The sequence below is a fragment of the Sander lucioperca genome, chromosome 8 (genome assembly GCF_008315115.2).
Source record: "Sander lucioperca isolate FBNREF2018 chromosome 8, SLUC_FBN_1.2, whole genome shotgun sequence".
Taxonomy (NCBI): domain Eukaryota; kingdom Metazoa; phylum Chordata; class Actinopteri; order Perciformes; family Percidae; genus Sander; species Sander lucioperca.
Genome location: NC_050180.1, coordinates 26182177 through 26199676, shown reverse-complemented (window position 1 = coordinate 26199676; position 17500 = coordinate 26182177). Strand labels below are relative to the sequence as shown.

Below are 17500 nucleotides of genomic sequence, written 5' to 3'. Positions count from 1 at the left end.
AGTGTCTCTCTCTGCGATTAGCCACTTTCCGACCGGAGGGATTTTTGCAGTTCCTTGACATTTTTTTATCATGTTTTGTTGCCTTCTTTCAACATTTTCTTCGTTTTTTTCTACACTACCATCAGTCTACTGTACACACCACTCACACCTATGTATTACCACTATTTTACACTAATTATTTTTGAATGAATTCATGGTCAAGAAACCTCATTTATATGAAATGATATACATTTTTTTTGTGTTTTGTCAAAGTTTAGTTTACTTTTTTTGGAGAAAAAAAGCACCCCAAATTCAATAAAGTAGTGAACTGATCCAACGTTTAACTTGCAAGGAGCAGGAGGATTAAAAAAGGTAAAAAAAAAAAATAAAAAAATCAGTGACTGGAAAATCAACAAGTAACATCAGTAGGTTATAATCTATTATTGTCTGTCACTGCACCAATGCAATGATTAATGTCAACACCCCTACTGGCATCTTTAGACTCTTTCTGACCGGAGGGATTTTTGGACCAATTTTGGGATTAAGTTCCTCTGGCTGCAGTTCCTGTAACTCTTTCAGCTCCTACTTCAGGACAGGGTCTTTCCCCTTTTCCCTTTTCCGCATAAGGGCGCTGACACACAGAGCTGATTATCAGCCTTTGGACCGTCTGGTGAGGTCGGTGACTCGAGTCTGTTCGGTGTGTTCGTGCCGTCGGACGTCCGAGGAGCCGTCGGCCTTCATTTTGGCCGACTGACATGTTCAGTCAGAGACAGGACAGTCAGAGACAGGACAGTCAGAGACAGGGCAGTCAGAGACAGGACAGTCAGAGACAGGACAGACAGAGACAGGGCAGTCAGAGACAGGACAGTCAGAGACAGGACAGTCAGAGACAGGGCAGTTAGAGACAGGACAGTCGGAGACAGGACAGTTAGAGACAGGGCAGTCGGAGACAGGACAGTCAGAGACAGGACAGTCAGAGACAGGACAGTCGGAGACAGGGCAGTTAGAGACAGGACAGTCAGAGACAGGACAGTCAGAGACAGGACAGTCGGAGACAGGACAGTCAGAGACAGGACAGTCAGAGACAGGACAGTCAGAGACAGGACAGTCAGAGACAGGGCAGTCGGGACTCACCCGGAAATGGCGAGCGGATGAGTCTCTCAAAATCTGACGAAAATCTTTTAAACTGACATTTGTTGATCTGAAATGAAGACAGATTCAGCAGCTGCACGGCCTATTTCTCTCTTAAAATGTTTTCAGAAACACGTTTCGGTGAACTATTTTAGTCCAATATGAGATCGTATTCTGAACGAGCCGCCATGACAGTCTGGCTGTGAATTTCCGGAGAAAAAAGAACCACGTGACGCGTTCGTCCAATCAGCTGCCGGTTTCTATTTTCTGGGAAACAATTAGACTGTTAATGGAAACAATACAGAGCAGCGCCGCACTGCTCAAGTCGGCGTCTCTTCGGTGAGTTCTGAGGCACTTTTTGGACCTCGGGGAGCCGACTGATCAGTCTGACTGCCTTTTCTGCCGACAGTCGGCCGTCTGATTGGTGTGTCAGTACCTTTAGCCTCTTTCTGACCAAGTAGTTACAGGAACGTAGTTATAGGAACAGTCCACTTCTAAACAGTTCTACTAACTACTCTCCCCCAAAACTGGTTTTCCCATTTGCATTCACACTGGCCAAGTGGCCATAGGAACTGTCCTTTTGTTATTATAATCACAGCCATCTAATGCCGCGTTCTATTTACCTCGGACCTCGGTTTTAACGAGGTCAAAGTCTGAAACACGCCCCCTGACCTCAGATTTACGAGCTCAGACAACCTCGCAAAAGCCCGAGTTCAAAATCCAACATGGCTGTCCCCTGTATCAACAGTTGTGAAAAGCTGCAGTAACGTAAAGTTATTATAAGCACTTCTGTCTTATTTGTGTCACTAAATCAGTCGTTCACACAGGCATGTCCAACTTCTATCTGTGGACATGTTACGCTGTTTGCATGCACAAAAAAAACGGCGTAATGCGTTGTTATCAACTGGTATTGCTAACAATAGCTAACAGGGCTAGAGCTAATGAATACAATGAAAATCCGACTTTTAAATAGAACGCATTCAACTCAGGTATGACGTCATTCCCAGCTCCGGCTTCCGAGTTCTGAGGTAAATAGAACGCGGCATAACCACCGCTATGCGGAAAAGGGGAAAGACCCTGTCCTGAAGTAGGAGCTGAAAGAGTTACAGGAACTGCAGCCAGAGGAACTTAATAATCCCCAAATTGGTCCAGTCAGAACAGGAGAAAAAAAAAGTTCTAGGAACTGCAAAAATCCCTCCAGTCGGAAAGCGGCTATAGTGGTGGTTAGATGGCTGTGATTATAACAACAAAAGGACAGTTCCTATGGCCACTTGGCCAGTGTGAATGCAAATGGGAAAAACCAGTTTTGGGGGAAAGTAGTTAGTAGAACTGTTTAGAAGTGGACTGTTCCTATAACTACGTTCCTCTGACTACTTGGCCGGAAAGAGGCTTTTCTCTCTGCAGGTGTGTCTCTCTCTCTCTCTCTCTCTCTCTGTCTGTTTTCTCTCTGCAGGTGTGTGTCTCTCTCTCTCTCTCTCTCTGTCTGTTTTCTCTCTGCAGGTGTGTCTCTCTCTCTCTCTGTCTGTCTGTTTTCTCTCTGCAGGTGTGTGTCTGTGTCTCTGTTTTCTCTCTGCAGGTGTGTCTCTCTCTCTCTCTCTGTCTGTCTGTTTTCTCTCTGCAGGTGTGTGTCTGAGTCTCTGTTTTCTCTCTGCAGGTGTGTGTCTGTGTCTCATATATAAACTTCACAGTGTCTCTCTCTCGCTCTGTGGTTCTCTCTTCAGATGTGTGTTGGTGTCTCTGCAGCAGCAGCTCAGTCAGCAGCAGAAGACGCTCTCACAGTCGGAGGTGGACAGATGCCAGCTGCACACACACATTCACACTCTGCAGCAGGCCAAGGCAACGCTACAGGGTCAGTGTGAGACTCCATACACCTTCTGTCCTGTAGATAGAAAGCAACAGGCTGTAACGCTGCATGTAGACCGAAGGTGGCACTGTGTGTGAAAACGTCTGTCACTGTAAAGAAAAAACTCCTCCCTAAAAGAAATGGTAGAAAGCTCAGGAAGAGCAAAGAGGAGGAATCCTTCAATATGAAAACATAAAATGACTTGGGACTTGGGCTCATTCAAATCAAAATCCATTTCAATCGGAGAATCGATTTTTTTTGACAGTTTTGTTGTGCTTTTATTTTGAAGGCGAGATTGAGTGTCTGATGGGAGAGCTGGAGAGAGCGACGGCCCGGAGAGAAGACGATAAAGAGAGCAGAGACCGGAGCGAGGAGGAGAAGGAGGATCTGAGGAGGAAGGAGGAAGAGGAGAAGGAGGAGGCCTGGCAGAGTGAGAGAGAGGCTCTGAGCCAGGAGTTGGGGATGAGAGACGGAGAGGTGGAGGCGCTCCGGAGGCGTTTAGACGCCCTGATGGAGGAGGACGGGGAGAGACAGAGGGAGGTGGAGAGGCTGAGGGAGGAGGTGACGCAGAGGGAGGCGCGTATCGGCCACATGATGGAGAGAATACAGCGGGCGGAGGGAGAGAAGGAGAGACTTGAGGAGGAGACGAAGAGACTGAGAACAAAAAGCCCTGAAGTAGAGGAAGAGAGGAGAGAGGAGAGACTGCGAGAGGAAGAAGACGAGGAGGAGAGGAGAGAAAAGGAGAGACTGCGAGAGGAAGAAGATGGGAGGAGGAGAAGAAGGGAAGAGGAGGGAGCCAGATGGAGGGAGAGGGTGGAAGGGCAGGAGGAGGTAATGAAGAAACTGAGAAAAGAAGTTTTCGACCTGGGAGAAGAGAAGAGAGAGAGGGAGCAACTGAGAGAGGAGGAGGCGAAGAGGACGGAGGAGGAGACGGAGGCGCTCTGCGACCGGATGGAGAGATTAGAAAGAGAAAAGGAGGAGCGGGAGGAGGAGGTGAAGAGATGGAGGGGGAGGGTGGAGGAGCTGGAGGACGAGATAAAGAAACTAAGAAGAGAAACTTCTGAACTAGAAGAGAAAATGAAAAGGAGGGAAAGCCTGCGAGATGGAGGAAAGGAGGAGAGGAGGAGAAGGGAGGAGGAGAGGACGGAGGAGAGGAGGAGAAGGGAGGAGGAGAGGACGGAGGAGACGGAGAAGCTCTGCAACCGGATAGAGGGATTAGAAAAGGAGAAAGAAGAACTGCAGGCGGAGACTACAAGACTGAGAAAAGAAAGGTCTGAACTGGAAGAAGAGAGGAGCGAGATGGAGAGGCTGAGGGAGGAGGAGGTGAAGAGGACGGAGGAGGAGACGGAGAAGCTCTGCGACCGGATAGAGAGATTAGAAAGAGAGAAAAAAGAACTGCAGGAAGAAATAAAGAAACTGAGAAAAGAGACCTCCGAACTCTTCGAAGAGAGGAGAGATAAGGAGAGACTGAAGGAGGAAGAAGAAGAGGAGGAGGAGAGGAGGAATAGCGAGGAGGAGGCTGGGGAGGCGGAGCTACTGCGTGTCTGTCTGAGCGTGGCGAGGGAGGAGTGCTCTGAGATGAAGCAGGAGGTGCAGCGGAGGGAGGAGCAGCTGGAGCGCCAGATGGGCGCCGTGAGGCAGCGGGAGGAGGAGGTGGAGCAGCTGAAGGAGGCTCTGCGGCAGGCGGAGGAGGCGCTGCACGAGGCTGAACGGGAGCAGCAGGAGGCACGGGTCGCCCTGGAGCAGGAGGAGGCGCGGGAGGAGCAGATGGAGGCGCTGCTCAGAGAAACACAGCAGCTCCTGCAGGAAGAGAGGAGCCATCAGGGAGAAAGAGAGCTCACGCTCTCCACACAGGTCACTACAGATTACAGATTACACTTTACACTTTACATTTAACATTAGGAGTTTAGTTCAGTTTGAGTTAGTTTAGTTTGAGTTAGTTTGTTAGTTTGAGTTAGTTTGAGTTAGTTTAGTTTGAGTTAGTTTGTTAGTTTGAGTTTAGTTTGAGTTAGTTTAGTTTGAGTTAGTTTGTTAGTTTGAGTTTAGTTTGAGTTAGTTTAGTTTGAGTTAGTTTGAGTTAGTTTAGTTTTAGTTAGTGTGAGTTAGTTTAGTTTGAGTTAGTTTGAGTTAGTTTAGTTTGAGTTAGTTTGAGTTTAGTGTGAGTTAGTTTAGTTTGAGTTAGTTTAGTTTGAGTTAGTTTGAGTTAGTTTAGTTTGAGTTAGTTTGTTAGTTTGAGTTTAGTTTGAGTTAGTTTAGTTTGAGTTAGTTTGAGTTAGTTTAGTTTGAGTTAGTTTGTTAGTTTGAGTTTAGTTTGAGTTAGTTTAGTTTGAGTTAGTGTGAGTTAGTTTAGTTTGAGTTACTTTGAGTTAGTTTAGTTTGAGTTAGTTTAGTTTGAGTTAGTTTGTTAGTTTGAGTTAGTGTGAGTTAGTTTAGTGTGAGTTACTTTGAGTTAGTTTAGTGTGAGTTAGTTTGAGTTAGTTGTGAGTTAGTTTAGTTTGAGTTAGTTTTGTTAGTTTTTATTTTAGTTCAGTTTGAGTTGTGTGTTTAACTCCTTTAAGTTTTAGCTGGGTTTAACGTTAAGGTCTTTTCCCTTACCGGGCGGGCAAGTTAACAAAGATGTACAAAGTTTCTTACTGGCCCCTATACAAAAATGTATTTTCTTTGGAAAAGACATTTTTAAAAAATATTTTACAAAATCGATAAAAACGTAAAATAAAACATTTCAAAACCCGTTGGGGGGGAAAAAAAACTAAAAGTGTAAAACTTCAGGTGGGAAAAACATTTTGAAAAAATTCAAAACTGCCAAAAATAACCAGCGTTCTCCGAGGGGGAAGGAGAACAATGACGTCATCTATGACACGATGAGGATCCAACGGGAAACAGCGGCTGTGTCTCAAACCGCCTACTTCCGTCAGTCCACTGCTAATGGTCACTGACCACTTCCTGCTATAGTTCCCACTTTGGATGGTTAGTATTGTCCCAAAAGGAACACTTACGTTACCGGAAATGACGAGCGGTCGGCTCGGCTCGCCGCCTCTCAAAATCTGACGAAAATCTTTCAAACTGACCTGACAGACTCAGCAACTGCACGGCCTATTTCTCTCTTAAAATGTTTTCAGAAACACGTTTCGGTGAACTATTTTCCTAAAATACGAGATCGTAATTCCGAACAAGCCGCAATTGTGCTCGGTTTTGAAATTCGGGATTAGCCAGACCCAGGTGGCACGTTCGTCCAATCAGCTGCCGGTCAACGTCCCTGGTCCCTCCCCTTTCAGCTTTGTAGTCAAGATGGCGCCCGTTTAGTGCGAGTAGCGTCCATCGTTCCACACTGAACTTTTTGAGCGTTTTTAGGGGGTCATCCTGGTACTTTCAGTGCTCTGACTTTCTGCGTTATCTAAACTATATTCTTAAAACTAAGTGTTTGAAGTGGGCAAGTAGGCGCTTTGAGATCCTGCTGTTAGTTGCCTGTTACTTTCCCGGGCCATCGGAAAACCCTTAATGTTGAATTCTGAGTTTTATCTGACTATATAATAATCCGTGTGTCGTCCTGTCAGGCACGGGCGCTGCATGAGGCGCGGGCGGAGAGCGAGGGAGCGAGGAGGAGAGCCAGAGAGAGGGAGGAGGCGTGCGAGCGGCTGGAGGAGGAGGTGAAGGAGTGGAGGAAGGCGGCAGAGCGGAGCGACAGGGAGGCGGCCAGGCTGAACCTCCTCCTGAAGGAGACACAGGAAGAAACGCAGCAGCTGAGAGCCGCGCTGGAGGAGAGGGAGGAGACGGAGGAGGAGCATGGGAGAGACAGGGAGGCAGCCAGGAGGAGGAGCCTGGTATGAGTCCAACCATACACCTCGATCCATTGAAAAAAAACTAAAATATCGTAGCATTTTTGATTGTTTTGACAATTTTTGAAAACACTTTTTTTGGACGTCCTCGAGCCTTTTTCTGGTTGATTTTGTTGCTTTTAAAAAAACACACGCACACTCACACACACAGACACACGCACACACTCACACACACACACACACAGACACGCACACACTCACACACACACACACACACAGACACGCACACACTCACACACATTTTAGCCATGTATTTATGTCCACATGAAGAAAAATGGTACAGGGACACAAATAATACAGATGCAGTACAATACATACACAAACTCATGGAGCAGTGGCACGCAGCAGGTCTTCACAATATCACACAGACAGACACACACACACACACACACACACACACCCACAGACACACACACACACATGCACAGACACACATACATAGACACACACAGACAGACACACACACAGACACACACACACAGACAGACACACCCACATACACACACACACACATACACACAGTCGAAGTTGTTGTCGCCTTTTTCAACGTTGTTGATGTGTATCCTCGCTCATAGCTCCTCAGGTGTAACTAAGTATAAGTTGCTCCTCGGATGCTGTATGTATAGCTGTCCACTGCTTCCAATACTTAGGATGGGTTACATGCAGTAGTTGAATTTCACCACATTGTACTGTGTGTGTGTTTTAGTACAAATTCTGAGGTACTTTAAGATATCAGCAAATACAGTATCGTGATCAAACGTGTGATTTGCTCCCCTAGAGGCTGGAGGAGAAGCTGACTGAGGCGGAGGAGGAGAAGAGGAGGCTGCAGGAGAGAGTGAGAGAGGTGGAGGAAGAGAGGGATGAAGAGACAGAGGAGAGGAGGAGGCTGCAGGAGAGAGTGAGAGAGGCGGAGAGAGATCTCAGGAGGATGGAGGAGGAGGTGACGGCTCTAAAAGAGGAGGTAAAAAAACAACAAAAAGAGAAGACCACGGCACAGGAAGAGCTTCTGAAGAGAAGAGAAGATGTGACGTCTCTCAGAGAGCAGGTGCAGAAGGAGCGGAGCAGGAGGCAGGAGGAGGTGTCTGCTCTCAGGGAGGAGGTGCAGAGGGAGAGGGAGGAAGCGCAGGTGGTGCTGAGGAGGACGAGAGAGGAGGTGTCTGCTCTCAGGGAGGAGAGAGAGAGAGAACAAACGGAGAGAGAGGAGATACAGGAGGAGCTGGCGGCTATAAAGGAGGAGGCGCAGAGGAGAGGGGGGGAGGCTCAGGAGGAGGGGAGGGAGAGGGGGGAGTTACAGGAGGAGGTGCAGAAGGAAAAGAAGGAAAATGAGCGGCTACAGGAGACGTTAAGGAAGACAGAAAATGAGATAAAATCTCTCAGAGAGGAAGTGAAAAAGCAACAAAAGGAGACGAAGGAGGCGCAGGAGGAGCTGACAGCCCTAAAGGAGGAGGTGCAGAGGGAGCAGACGAGGAGCAACAGCGATGGGGAGGAGTCTGCTCTCAGAGAGGAGGTGCAGAAGGAAAAGAAGGAGAAGGAGCAGCTACAGGAGACGTTAATGAAGACAGAGACAGAGGTGAAATTTCTCCGAGAGGAAGTGAGAAAGCAACAAAGGGAGACGGAGGAGGCGCAGGAAGAGCTGAGGAGAACCAATAGAGACGGGGAGGTGTCTACACTTAGAGAGGAGGAGTTGAGGAGGTCCGAGAAGGAGGTGATGGCTCTAAAAGAGGAGGTGAAAAAGCAACAATGGGAGACGACCAAGGCGCAGGAAGAGCTCTATGAAAGGAGAGAAAGTCTCAGAAAGGAGGTGCAAGAGGAGCAGAGGAGGAGGGAGGAGATACAGGAGGAGCTGAGGAGGGCTGAGAATGAGTTAACGGGCGCCAGAGAGGAGGTGCAGAAGGAAAAGAAGGAGAAGGAGCAGCTACAGGATACGTTAATGAAGACAGAGACAGAGGTGAAATTTCTCCGAGAGGAATTGAAAAAGCAACAAAGGGAGACGGAGGAGGCACAGGAGGAGCTGAGGAGAACCAATAGAGACGGGGATTTGTCTGCACTTAGAGAGGAGCTGAGGCAGAGGGAGGAGGCCCAGGAGGAGGTGCAGAAGGAAAAGAAGGAGAAGGAGCAGCTACAGGAGACATTAATAAAGGCAGAAAATGAGATAAAATCTCTCAGAGAGGAAGTGAAAAAGCAACAAAAGGAGACAAAGCAGGCACTGGAGGAGCTGACAGCCCTGAAGGAGGAGGTGCAGACGAGGAGCAACAGCGACGGGGAGGAGTCTGCTCTCAGAGAGGAGGTGCAGAAGGAACAAAGGGAGGCTCAGAAAGAGCTGATGAAGAGGAGAGAAGATGTGACATCTCTCAGAGAGGAGGTGAAAAAGCAACAAAGGGAGATGAAGGAGGCACAGGAGGAGCTGACAGCCTTAAGACAGGAGGCTCAGGAGAAGAGGAGGCAGAGAGAAGAGATACATGAGGAGCTGACAGCGCTCAGAGAGGAGGTGCAGAAGGAGCAGAAGGAGAAAGATCAGCTACAAGAGACCTTTATAACGACAGAAAATGAGATGATTTCTCTCAGAGAGGAGGTGAAAAAGCAACAAAGGGAGACGGAGGCGGCACAGGAGGAGCTGACAGCCCTAAAGGAGGAGCAGAGGAGGACTGACAATGAGTTTAGGGTCATCAGAGAGGAGGTGCAGAAGGAAAAGAAGGAGAAGGAGCAGCTACAGGAGACGTTAATGAAGACAGAGACAGAGGTGAAATTTCTCCGAGAGGAAGTGAGAAAGCAACAAAGGGAGACGGAGGAGGCGCAGGAGGAGCTGAGGAGAACCAATAGAGACGGGGATTTGTCTGCACTTAGAGAGGAGGAGCTGAGGAGGGCTGAGAATGAGTTTAGGGTCATCCGAGAGGAGGTGCAGAAGGAAAAGAAGGAGAAGGAGCAGCTACAGGAGACGTTAATGAAGACAGAATATGAGATAAAATCTCTCAGAGAGGAGGTGAAAAAGCAACAAAAGGAGACGAAGCAGGCGCAGGAGGAGCTGACAGCCCTAAAGGAGGAGGTGCAGAAGGAAAAGAAGGAGAAGGAGCAGCTACAGGAGACGTTAATGAAGACAGAGACAGAGGTGAAATTTCTCCGAGAAGAGGTGAGAAAGCAACAACGGGAGACGATCGAGGCGCAGGAAGAGCTGTATGAAAGGAGAGAAGGTCTCAGAGAGGAGGCCCAGGAGGAGCAGAGGAGGAGGGAGGAGATACAGGAGGAGCTGAGGAGGGCTGAGAATGAGTTAACGGGCGCCAGAGAGGAGGTGCAGAAGGAAAAGAAGGAGAAGGAGCAGCTACAGGAGACGTTAATTAAGACAGAGACGGAGGTGAAATCTCTCAGAGAGGAAGTGAGAAAGCAACAGAGGGAGACGGAGGAGGAGCTGAGGAGGACCAATAGAGACGGGGACTTGTCTGCACTTAGAGAGGAGGTGCAGAGGCAGAGGGAGGAGGCCCAGGAGGAGGTGCAGAAGGAAAAGGAGCAGCTACAGGAGACATTAATGAAGGCAGAAAATGAGATAAAATCTCTCAGAGAGGAAGTGAAAAAGCAACAAAAGGAGACTAAGCAGGCACAGGAGGAGTTGACAGGCCTAAAGGAGGAGGTGCAGAGGGAGCAGACGAGGAGCAACAGCGACGGGGAGGAGTCTGCTCTCAGAGAGGAGGTGCAGAAGGAACAAAGGGAGGCTCAGAAAGAGCTGATGAAGAGGAGAGAAGATGTGACATCTCTCAGAGAGGAGGTGAAAAAGCAACAAAGGGAGATGAAGGAGGCACAGGAGGAGCTGACAGCCTTAAGACGGGAGGCTCAGGAGAAGAGGAGGCAGAGAGAAGAGATACATGAGGAGCTGACAGCGCTCAGAGAGGAGGTGCAGAAGGAGCAGAAGGAGAAAGATCAGCTACAAGAGACCTTTATAACGACAGAAAATGAGATGATTTCTCTCAGAGAGGAGGCGAAAAAGCAACAAAGGGAGACGGAGGTGGCACAGGAGGAGCTGACAGCCCTAAAGGAGGAGCAGAGGAGGACTGACAATGAGTTTAGTGTCATCAGAGAGGAGGTGCAGAAGGAAAAGAAGGAGAAGGAGCAGCTACAGGAGACGTTAATAAAGACAGTGACAGAGGTGAAATTTCTCCGAGAGGAAGTGAGAAAGCAACAAAGGGAGACGGAGGAGGCGCAGGAGGAGCTGAGGAGAACCAATAGAGACGGGGATTTGTCTGCACTTAGAGAGGAGCTGAGGCAAAGGGAGGAGGCCCAGGAGGAGGTGCAGAAGGAAAAGAAGGAGAAGGAGCAGCTACAGGAGACATTAATAAAGGCAGAAAATGAGATAAAATCTCTCAGAGAGGAGGTGAAAAAGCTACAAAGGGAGAAGAAGGAGGCTCAGGAGGAGCTGACAGCCCTAAAGGAGGAGGTGCAGAGGGAGCAGACGAGGAGCAACAGCGACGCAGAGGAGTCTGCTCTCAGAGAGGAGGTGCAGAAGGAACAAAGGGAGGCTCAGAAAGAGCTGATGAAGAGGAGAGAAGACGTGACATCTCTCAGAGAGGAGGTGCAGGAGGAGCAGAGAGAGAAGGAGCGGCTACAGGAGACGCTATTGCAGACAGAGACGGAGGTGGCAGCTCTCAGAGAGGAGGTGCAGAAGGAGCAGAGCAGGAAGGAGGAGGCGCAGGAGGAGCTGAGAGGAGTGCAGCGGAGCATTGAACTGATGGAGGTGAACTGCACTTTATATATTATAAAAACATGTTGACATTTAGCATTAGCATCACTTTGTCTGTAAGCATGTTAGCTCTGTGTGCTTCAGGTGTCTGATGTGAGTCGCAGCAGGGAGCGAGCGAGGGAGGAGAAGCAGCAGATGGAGGAGGAGAAGCAGCAGATCGAGCTGAGGCTCCTCCTGCAGGTAAACACGGGACAACCGGCACTTTTTTTTGCTTCCTACAACAATATTTCAAAGGTTTACTTTGATTTTTTTGTCAACCTTTCCCCATGTGTTTGTGTCTTAAGTGACTGTTGAAACTGGTCCAGTATTAAACCAGAACCAAGCTGTAATGTAACCCTACAGGACAAATGTTCAGCAGCAGTCAGCGTCCACTAAAAGTTCTGTTGTTGCTGCTGACAGACTCAGGTTATTATTCTAAGTGTCTGACAACATTATGGGATGGATCCCTACAGAGATAGACCTTTTAGTTAAAGAGTAAGATCCTTTTAGTTTAACATGAAACAGCCCCGAAATCACCATCACCAAACTACACCAGACTCCATGTAAATAATCAGGACTTTTATCATCATAAAACACACTTCATTCAAAGTGGACAGAAACTAAATTAAACTATCAAAAGTCGTCTTGGTTCATCTTTCCACTGTTCCAACAATCACCACTCTGGTTTGGTTGAAATAAACCCTTAATTCACCCATTTACATGTGGAGATATGCTGGCTCTATACACGCTAAAAATCCTGATTATTTACATGGAGTCTGGTGGAGATATGCTGGCTCTATACACGCTAAAAATCCTGATTATTTACATGGAGTCTGGTGGAAATATGCTGGCACTATACACGCTAAAAGTCCTGATTATTTACATGGAGTCTGGTGGAGATATACTGGCTCTATACACGCTTAAAGTAGTGATTATTTACATGGAGTTTGGTGATGGTTTAGTTTATTGGTTTATAATGTCGTGGACAGTCCCCTTTAATGAACTATACAGTAAAAGGAGCAGCTTTAGCCTCAACAGCTAATTTCCAGCTGTAGTCCCCGGCCAGCTGACAATAGACATCCTGCTCTGCTGGCCGCAGCCATCAGAATGGTGATTTCGGGGCTGTTTCATGTTAAACTAAAAGGACTTTACTCTTTAACTAAAAGGTCTATCTCTGTAGGGATCCTTTCCATAATGTTGTCAGACACTTAGAATAATAATCTGAGCAGTTACTCTTTACCAAAAAGAAAGAGAATCACAAAAGTGTTCCCTTGAACTTTGATTTGTTCAGGAGAGCCAGGCAGAGGGGGAGCGTCTGAGGGAGGAGGCCGAGGAGATGGAGAGAGGAGAGGTGGAGCAGCTGAGAGCCAGAGCCAAGGCCCTGGAGCAGAGGAGGAGCGAGGTGACAGAGGAGCTCCAGGAGGCGCGGCGGGCGACGGAGAAGGCTGAGGAGGGGTGGAGGAGCAGAGTAGCACAGATGGAGGAGGAGCTGGAGGCTCTGAGAGCAGAAGTGCAGACGCTGCGGGAGAGAGAGGAGGAGATGCAGGAGCCGGAGGAGAGCCAGGTCAAAGCCACGCGGGGAGAGGAGATGGACGGACCAAAGAGGAGAGACCAACTGATGGACGGCAAGAGGAAAGGAGGAGAGGTGAAATTTTATTCTGTGAAACTAACGATATGCTTTTGTCCCGAAACATGGGCGCTGATTGGATTTGTGTTGCCATTAAAGTCACAGTGTGGAACTTTAGAGGAATATATTCAGGATCCTGTGTGTCCAAAATGAAAGTTAAAGACGCATATTACAATATTAATGTCTGCTCGGCTCTCCGTAGATGTTTGATACTGACATACCGTAATTCCTCAAATAAAAACCGGTAGTCAATTAAAAGCCGGGCCTCTGATAGTGGCCGGGGGCGTGGTCAACACGGACAAATAAAGGCCGGGGGAAAATTAGTGTGGATAATCTCCTAAGTGCCTTTCATATAATGTTAAGTAAAAATAAAATTCATATTCTACAATATATTCATGCTTTTTTTCCACACTTTGTTTTTCTGGATTACGGTATGTTGTCCAACCGGTATTTTAGTCAGTGCGGCTGTATGTGTTACTCAGCCAAGTGTAGTAATGTGCAGGTGCCAATAGATGGCAGTAGCTACATTGGATGTAACATGGGTCTCATTTAATGCTAGCAGAGAATGACGGGCTCTGGTGCTAGAGACCATAGTGACAGACTAACAACAAAATGAAAAGAGTTTTAAAGTATGCGGAGGAAATCTCGGGTGAAAAAGCTGCGATACATTTCGATATTGACCCCAGGATAATCCGATACTGGAAGAAACAGAAGTATGAGCTGACAAGGAAACAAGTTAGCCTGAAGCTAGACACAAAGCTAGCTAGCTACCGTCTGTAACGTTAATCAGATACTGGTGTGCTGCAAACCAGCAACTACTGTTTGCTCTCATTGTAATCTACCAGCAATACTGTAGTACCTGTATTTGAAATAAATACCCGGTACATTTACAGGGTTCAAACTGACATAATGGTGGTGTTTGATTAATTTGGATCCAAATTGCTGTGTTGCTCTTCTGGCTGTTGTTGTATATGGTGATATTTTTGCAAATGTTTCTTAAAAAATGAATGATATCTGTCCACTGGAACGCTATGGCTTTTCATTTAAAACTGTTTATTTAAAACAATTATAGTTATCAAACAGATGGAATTTGAAATAAAGGCCTGCTTCTAATAAAAGCCTGCTTCAAATACAAGCCTTCTGCAGTTCAGGTAAATTAAGGCCCCGGCTTGAATTTGAGGAATTACGGTATTACAATATTAATGTCTGCTCGGCTCTCCGTAGGTTAAGACTGACATATTACAGTATTAATGTCCGCTCGGCTTTCCGTAGTTGTTTAAGACTGACATATTACAATATTAATGTCTGCTCGGCTCTCCGTAGATTAAGACTGACATATTACAATATTAATGTCTGCTCGGCTCTCCGTAGGTTAAGACTGACATATTACAGTATTAATGTCCGCTCGGCTTTCCGTAGTTGTTTAAGACTGACATATTACAATATTAATGTCTGCTCGGCTCTCCGTAGATTAAGACTGACATATTACAATATTAATGTCTGCTCGGCTCTCCGTAGGTTAAGACTGACATATTACAGTATTAAATGTGTGATTGTTGTTAATTTCCTCAGCAGCAGCAGCAGCAGCAGGAGGAGGAGAAGGAGGAGAAGGAGGAGGAGATCTCCTCTCTGTTGCAGGAGAGGAAGGAGATCCGGAGACTGTTGAGGCAAAGTGAAGCTGAGGTAAATACACACACACACACACACACACACACACAGACACACACACACACAGACACAGACATACACACACAGAGACACAGATGCACACACAGACACACAAACACACACACACACACACACACACAAACACACACACACACACACACAGACACACACACACACAGACACACACACACGCAGACAGATGCACAAACACACACCCATTTCCCTCATTAACCCTCTGAGGACTACGCTGTCGTATGTTTTATGTCGTATCTCCAGATCAGTACCGTGTTTAAATGTTGACGCGTTTAAACGAGGTATTACATGTGACCGTCGGCCTTTTAGAAGTCTTCATCCACCCTGGAACTACAGTGTTCGTAGAATACATCATAATTATGACTCCATAACGAACGTTACTTATTCTCAGATGCGTCTGCATCGCTGTAAGCTCGTTCTGTGTGGTTAGCACATTTGAAGTATTGTAATGTATGCGTGTTTCTGTGATGACCGTCGTGTATGTTTCTGATATTGTTATCTGTGAAGGTGTACACTCTGACTCAGAGGACAGACGAGCTGGAGAAGGACAGGGATCGTGTCCGATTGGCTCTGGAGAGGACCGAGGCAGCTATGATTGGCTACAGGCAGAGAGCCCACCAACAGGAGCAGAGCTCGGGGGCGGGGCCTAACACAGAGCAGGTCAGTGTGTCTCTGCTCTGATTGGTTGGTTGGTTAGTCAGTTCAGTTTCACTCAGAGCAAATAAACACAACAGCTGTGTGTGTGTGTGTGTGTGTGTGTGTGTGTGTGTGTGTGTGTGTGTGTGTGTGTGTGTGTGTGTGTGTGTGTGTGTGTGTGTGTGTCTCTGTGTGTGTGTGTGTGTGTGTGTGTGTGTGTGTGTGTGTGTGTGTGTGTGTCTTCAGGGTGTGGGGGGCAGACTGCTGGTGCTGCAGCGTCTGGTGGCTGAACTGGAGCTGGAACAGAAACGACTGAACAAGAAAAACTCTCATCTAGAAAATCAGAAAGACAAACTGAAGAGAGACAGAAACACACTGAGAGACACTCTGAGACAGGTACACACACACACACACACACACACACACACACACACACACAGACACACACACACACACAGACAGACACACACAGACAGACACACAGAGAGACACACACACACACACACACACACACACACACACACACACAGACACACACACACACACACACACACACACACACACACACACACACACACACACACACACACAGACAGACAGACAGACAGACAGACAGACAGACAGATATACACACAGAGACACACACACACATACACACACAGACACACACACACAGACAGACACACACACACAGACAGACACACAGAGAGACACACACACACACACACACACACACATACACACACTGAGAGGTACACTGAGACCGGTACACACACAAACACACACACACACACAGAGACACACACACACATACAGGTACACACACACACACAGACACACACACACACACACACACACACACACACACTGAGACCGGTACACACACACACACACACACACACACACACACACACACACACACACACACACACACACACAGAGAGACAGACAGAAAGAGACACACACAGACACACACATACAGGTACACACAGACACACACACGCACACAAAGACACACACACGCACATACAGGTGTGTACACACACAGACACACACGCACACACACAGACACACACACACACGCACATAGAGGTACACTCACACACACACACACACACAGACAGACAGCACACACACACTGAGACTTGTGTGTGTGTGTTTCAGGTGGAGGCGGAGCGTTCGAGGTTCAGACAGCAGCTGACTGACAGCAGCAGATCTCAGGTGAGACCCACTCAGGTACATCAGCTCAGACAAGAGGCACGCAGACACACGCAGACGCACACACACACGCAGACACACACACACACACACGCAGACACACACACACACAGACACACACACACACACACACACACAGACACACACTGACACACGCACGCAGACACACATAGACACACACACGCAGACACAAACACACGCACACAGACACACACTCAGGCACACACACACACACACACACTCAGACACACACACACGCACACACACACACACGCAGACACATAGACACACACACACACGCAGACACACATAGACACACAGACACACACACACACAGACACACACACACACATGCAGACACACACATTTTATTCCTATGTTTACACTCTGCTGGTTTTAACTGGTCTCATCCTGGTTCTTTGAGCTCTGAACTGGTCTTAACGCTGCGTTGTCTGTTCAGGAGCGTGCCGCAGACACCACAGAAGAAGAACAGCGCCTGCGGAGCAGAGTGCTGGAGTTGGAGGGCCAGGTGAGAGCACCACTGAGGAAGAGTTTCAGATGTTTCCCCTCTCATTCCCCCTGCTCTGGCGTTCCCCCTCTCATTCCCCCTGCTCTGGCGTTCCCCCTCTCATTCCCCCTGCTCTGGTGTTTGTAGCTGTATCCCTTCTAGCCACAGCTGGTTGGATGCTGATGATGTCACCTGTCTTCCCCGCCCCACTCAGGTGAGTCAGCTCCGCCTCTCATTGGCTGTGGATCAGCGCCAGAGGGCCGACTTCATCCAGCAGTCGTCCAGGAATAGCCAATGGCTGCTCTCCCTGAGACAG

At 47.8% G+C, this 17500-nt stretch overlaps 1 protein-coding gene across 1 annotated transcript in view; it reads left to right on the top strand.

Annotated features, from left to right (window-relative positions):
- si:dkey-230p4.1 (trichohyalin) overlaps positions 1 to 17500 on the top strand; it is a 44036-nt gene that overhangs the window by 26218 nt on the left and 318 nt on the right. The window contains exons 19-34 of the mRNA XM_036004436.1: positions 2832 to 2959; positions 3243 to 4807; positions 6508 to 6774; positions 7568 to 7639; positions 7787 to 8878; positions 8960 to 10546; positions 10673 to 10764; positions 10963 to 11509; positions 11600 to 11695; positions 12786 to 13139; positions 14694 to 14804; positions 15330 to 15482; positions 15705 to 15854; positions 16623 to 16679; positions 17137 to 17205; positions 17399 to 17500. The exon at positions 17399 to 17500 is cut by the window's right edge and continues 318 nt beyond it. Coding sequence (XP_035860329.1) covers positions 2832 to 2959; positions 3243 to 4807; positions 6508 to 6774; positions 7568 to 7639; positions 7787 to 8878; positions 8960 to 10546; positions 10673 to 10764; positions 10963 to 11509; positions 11600 to 11695; positions 12786 to 13139; positions 14694 to 14804; positions 15330 to 15482; positions 15705 to 15854; positions 16623 to 16679; positions 17137 to 17205; positions 17399 to 17500 — 6442 coding nt within the window. The remainder of the gene's footprint in view (positions 1 to 2831; positions 2960 to 3242; positions 4808 to 6507; positions 6775 to 7567; positions 7640 to 7786; positions 8879 to 8959; positions 10547 to 10672; positions 10765 to 10962; positions 11510 to 11599; positions 11696 to 12785; positions 13140 to 14693; positions 14805 to 15329; positions 15483 to 15704; positions 15855 to 16622; positions 16680 to 17136; positions 17206 to 17398) is intronic.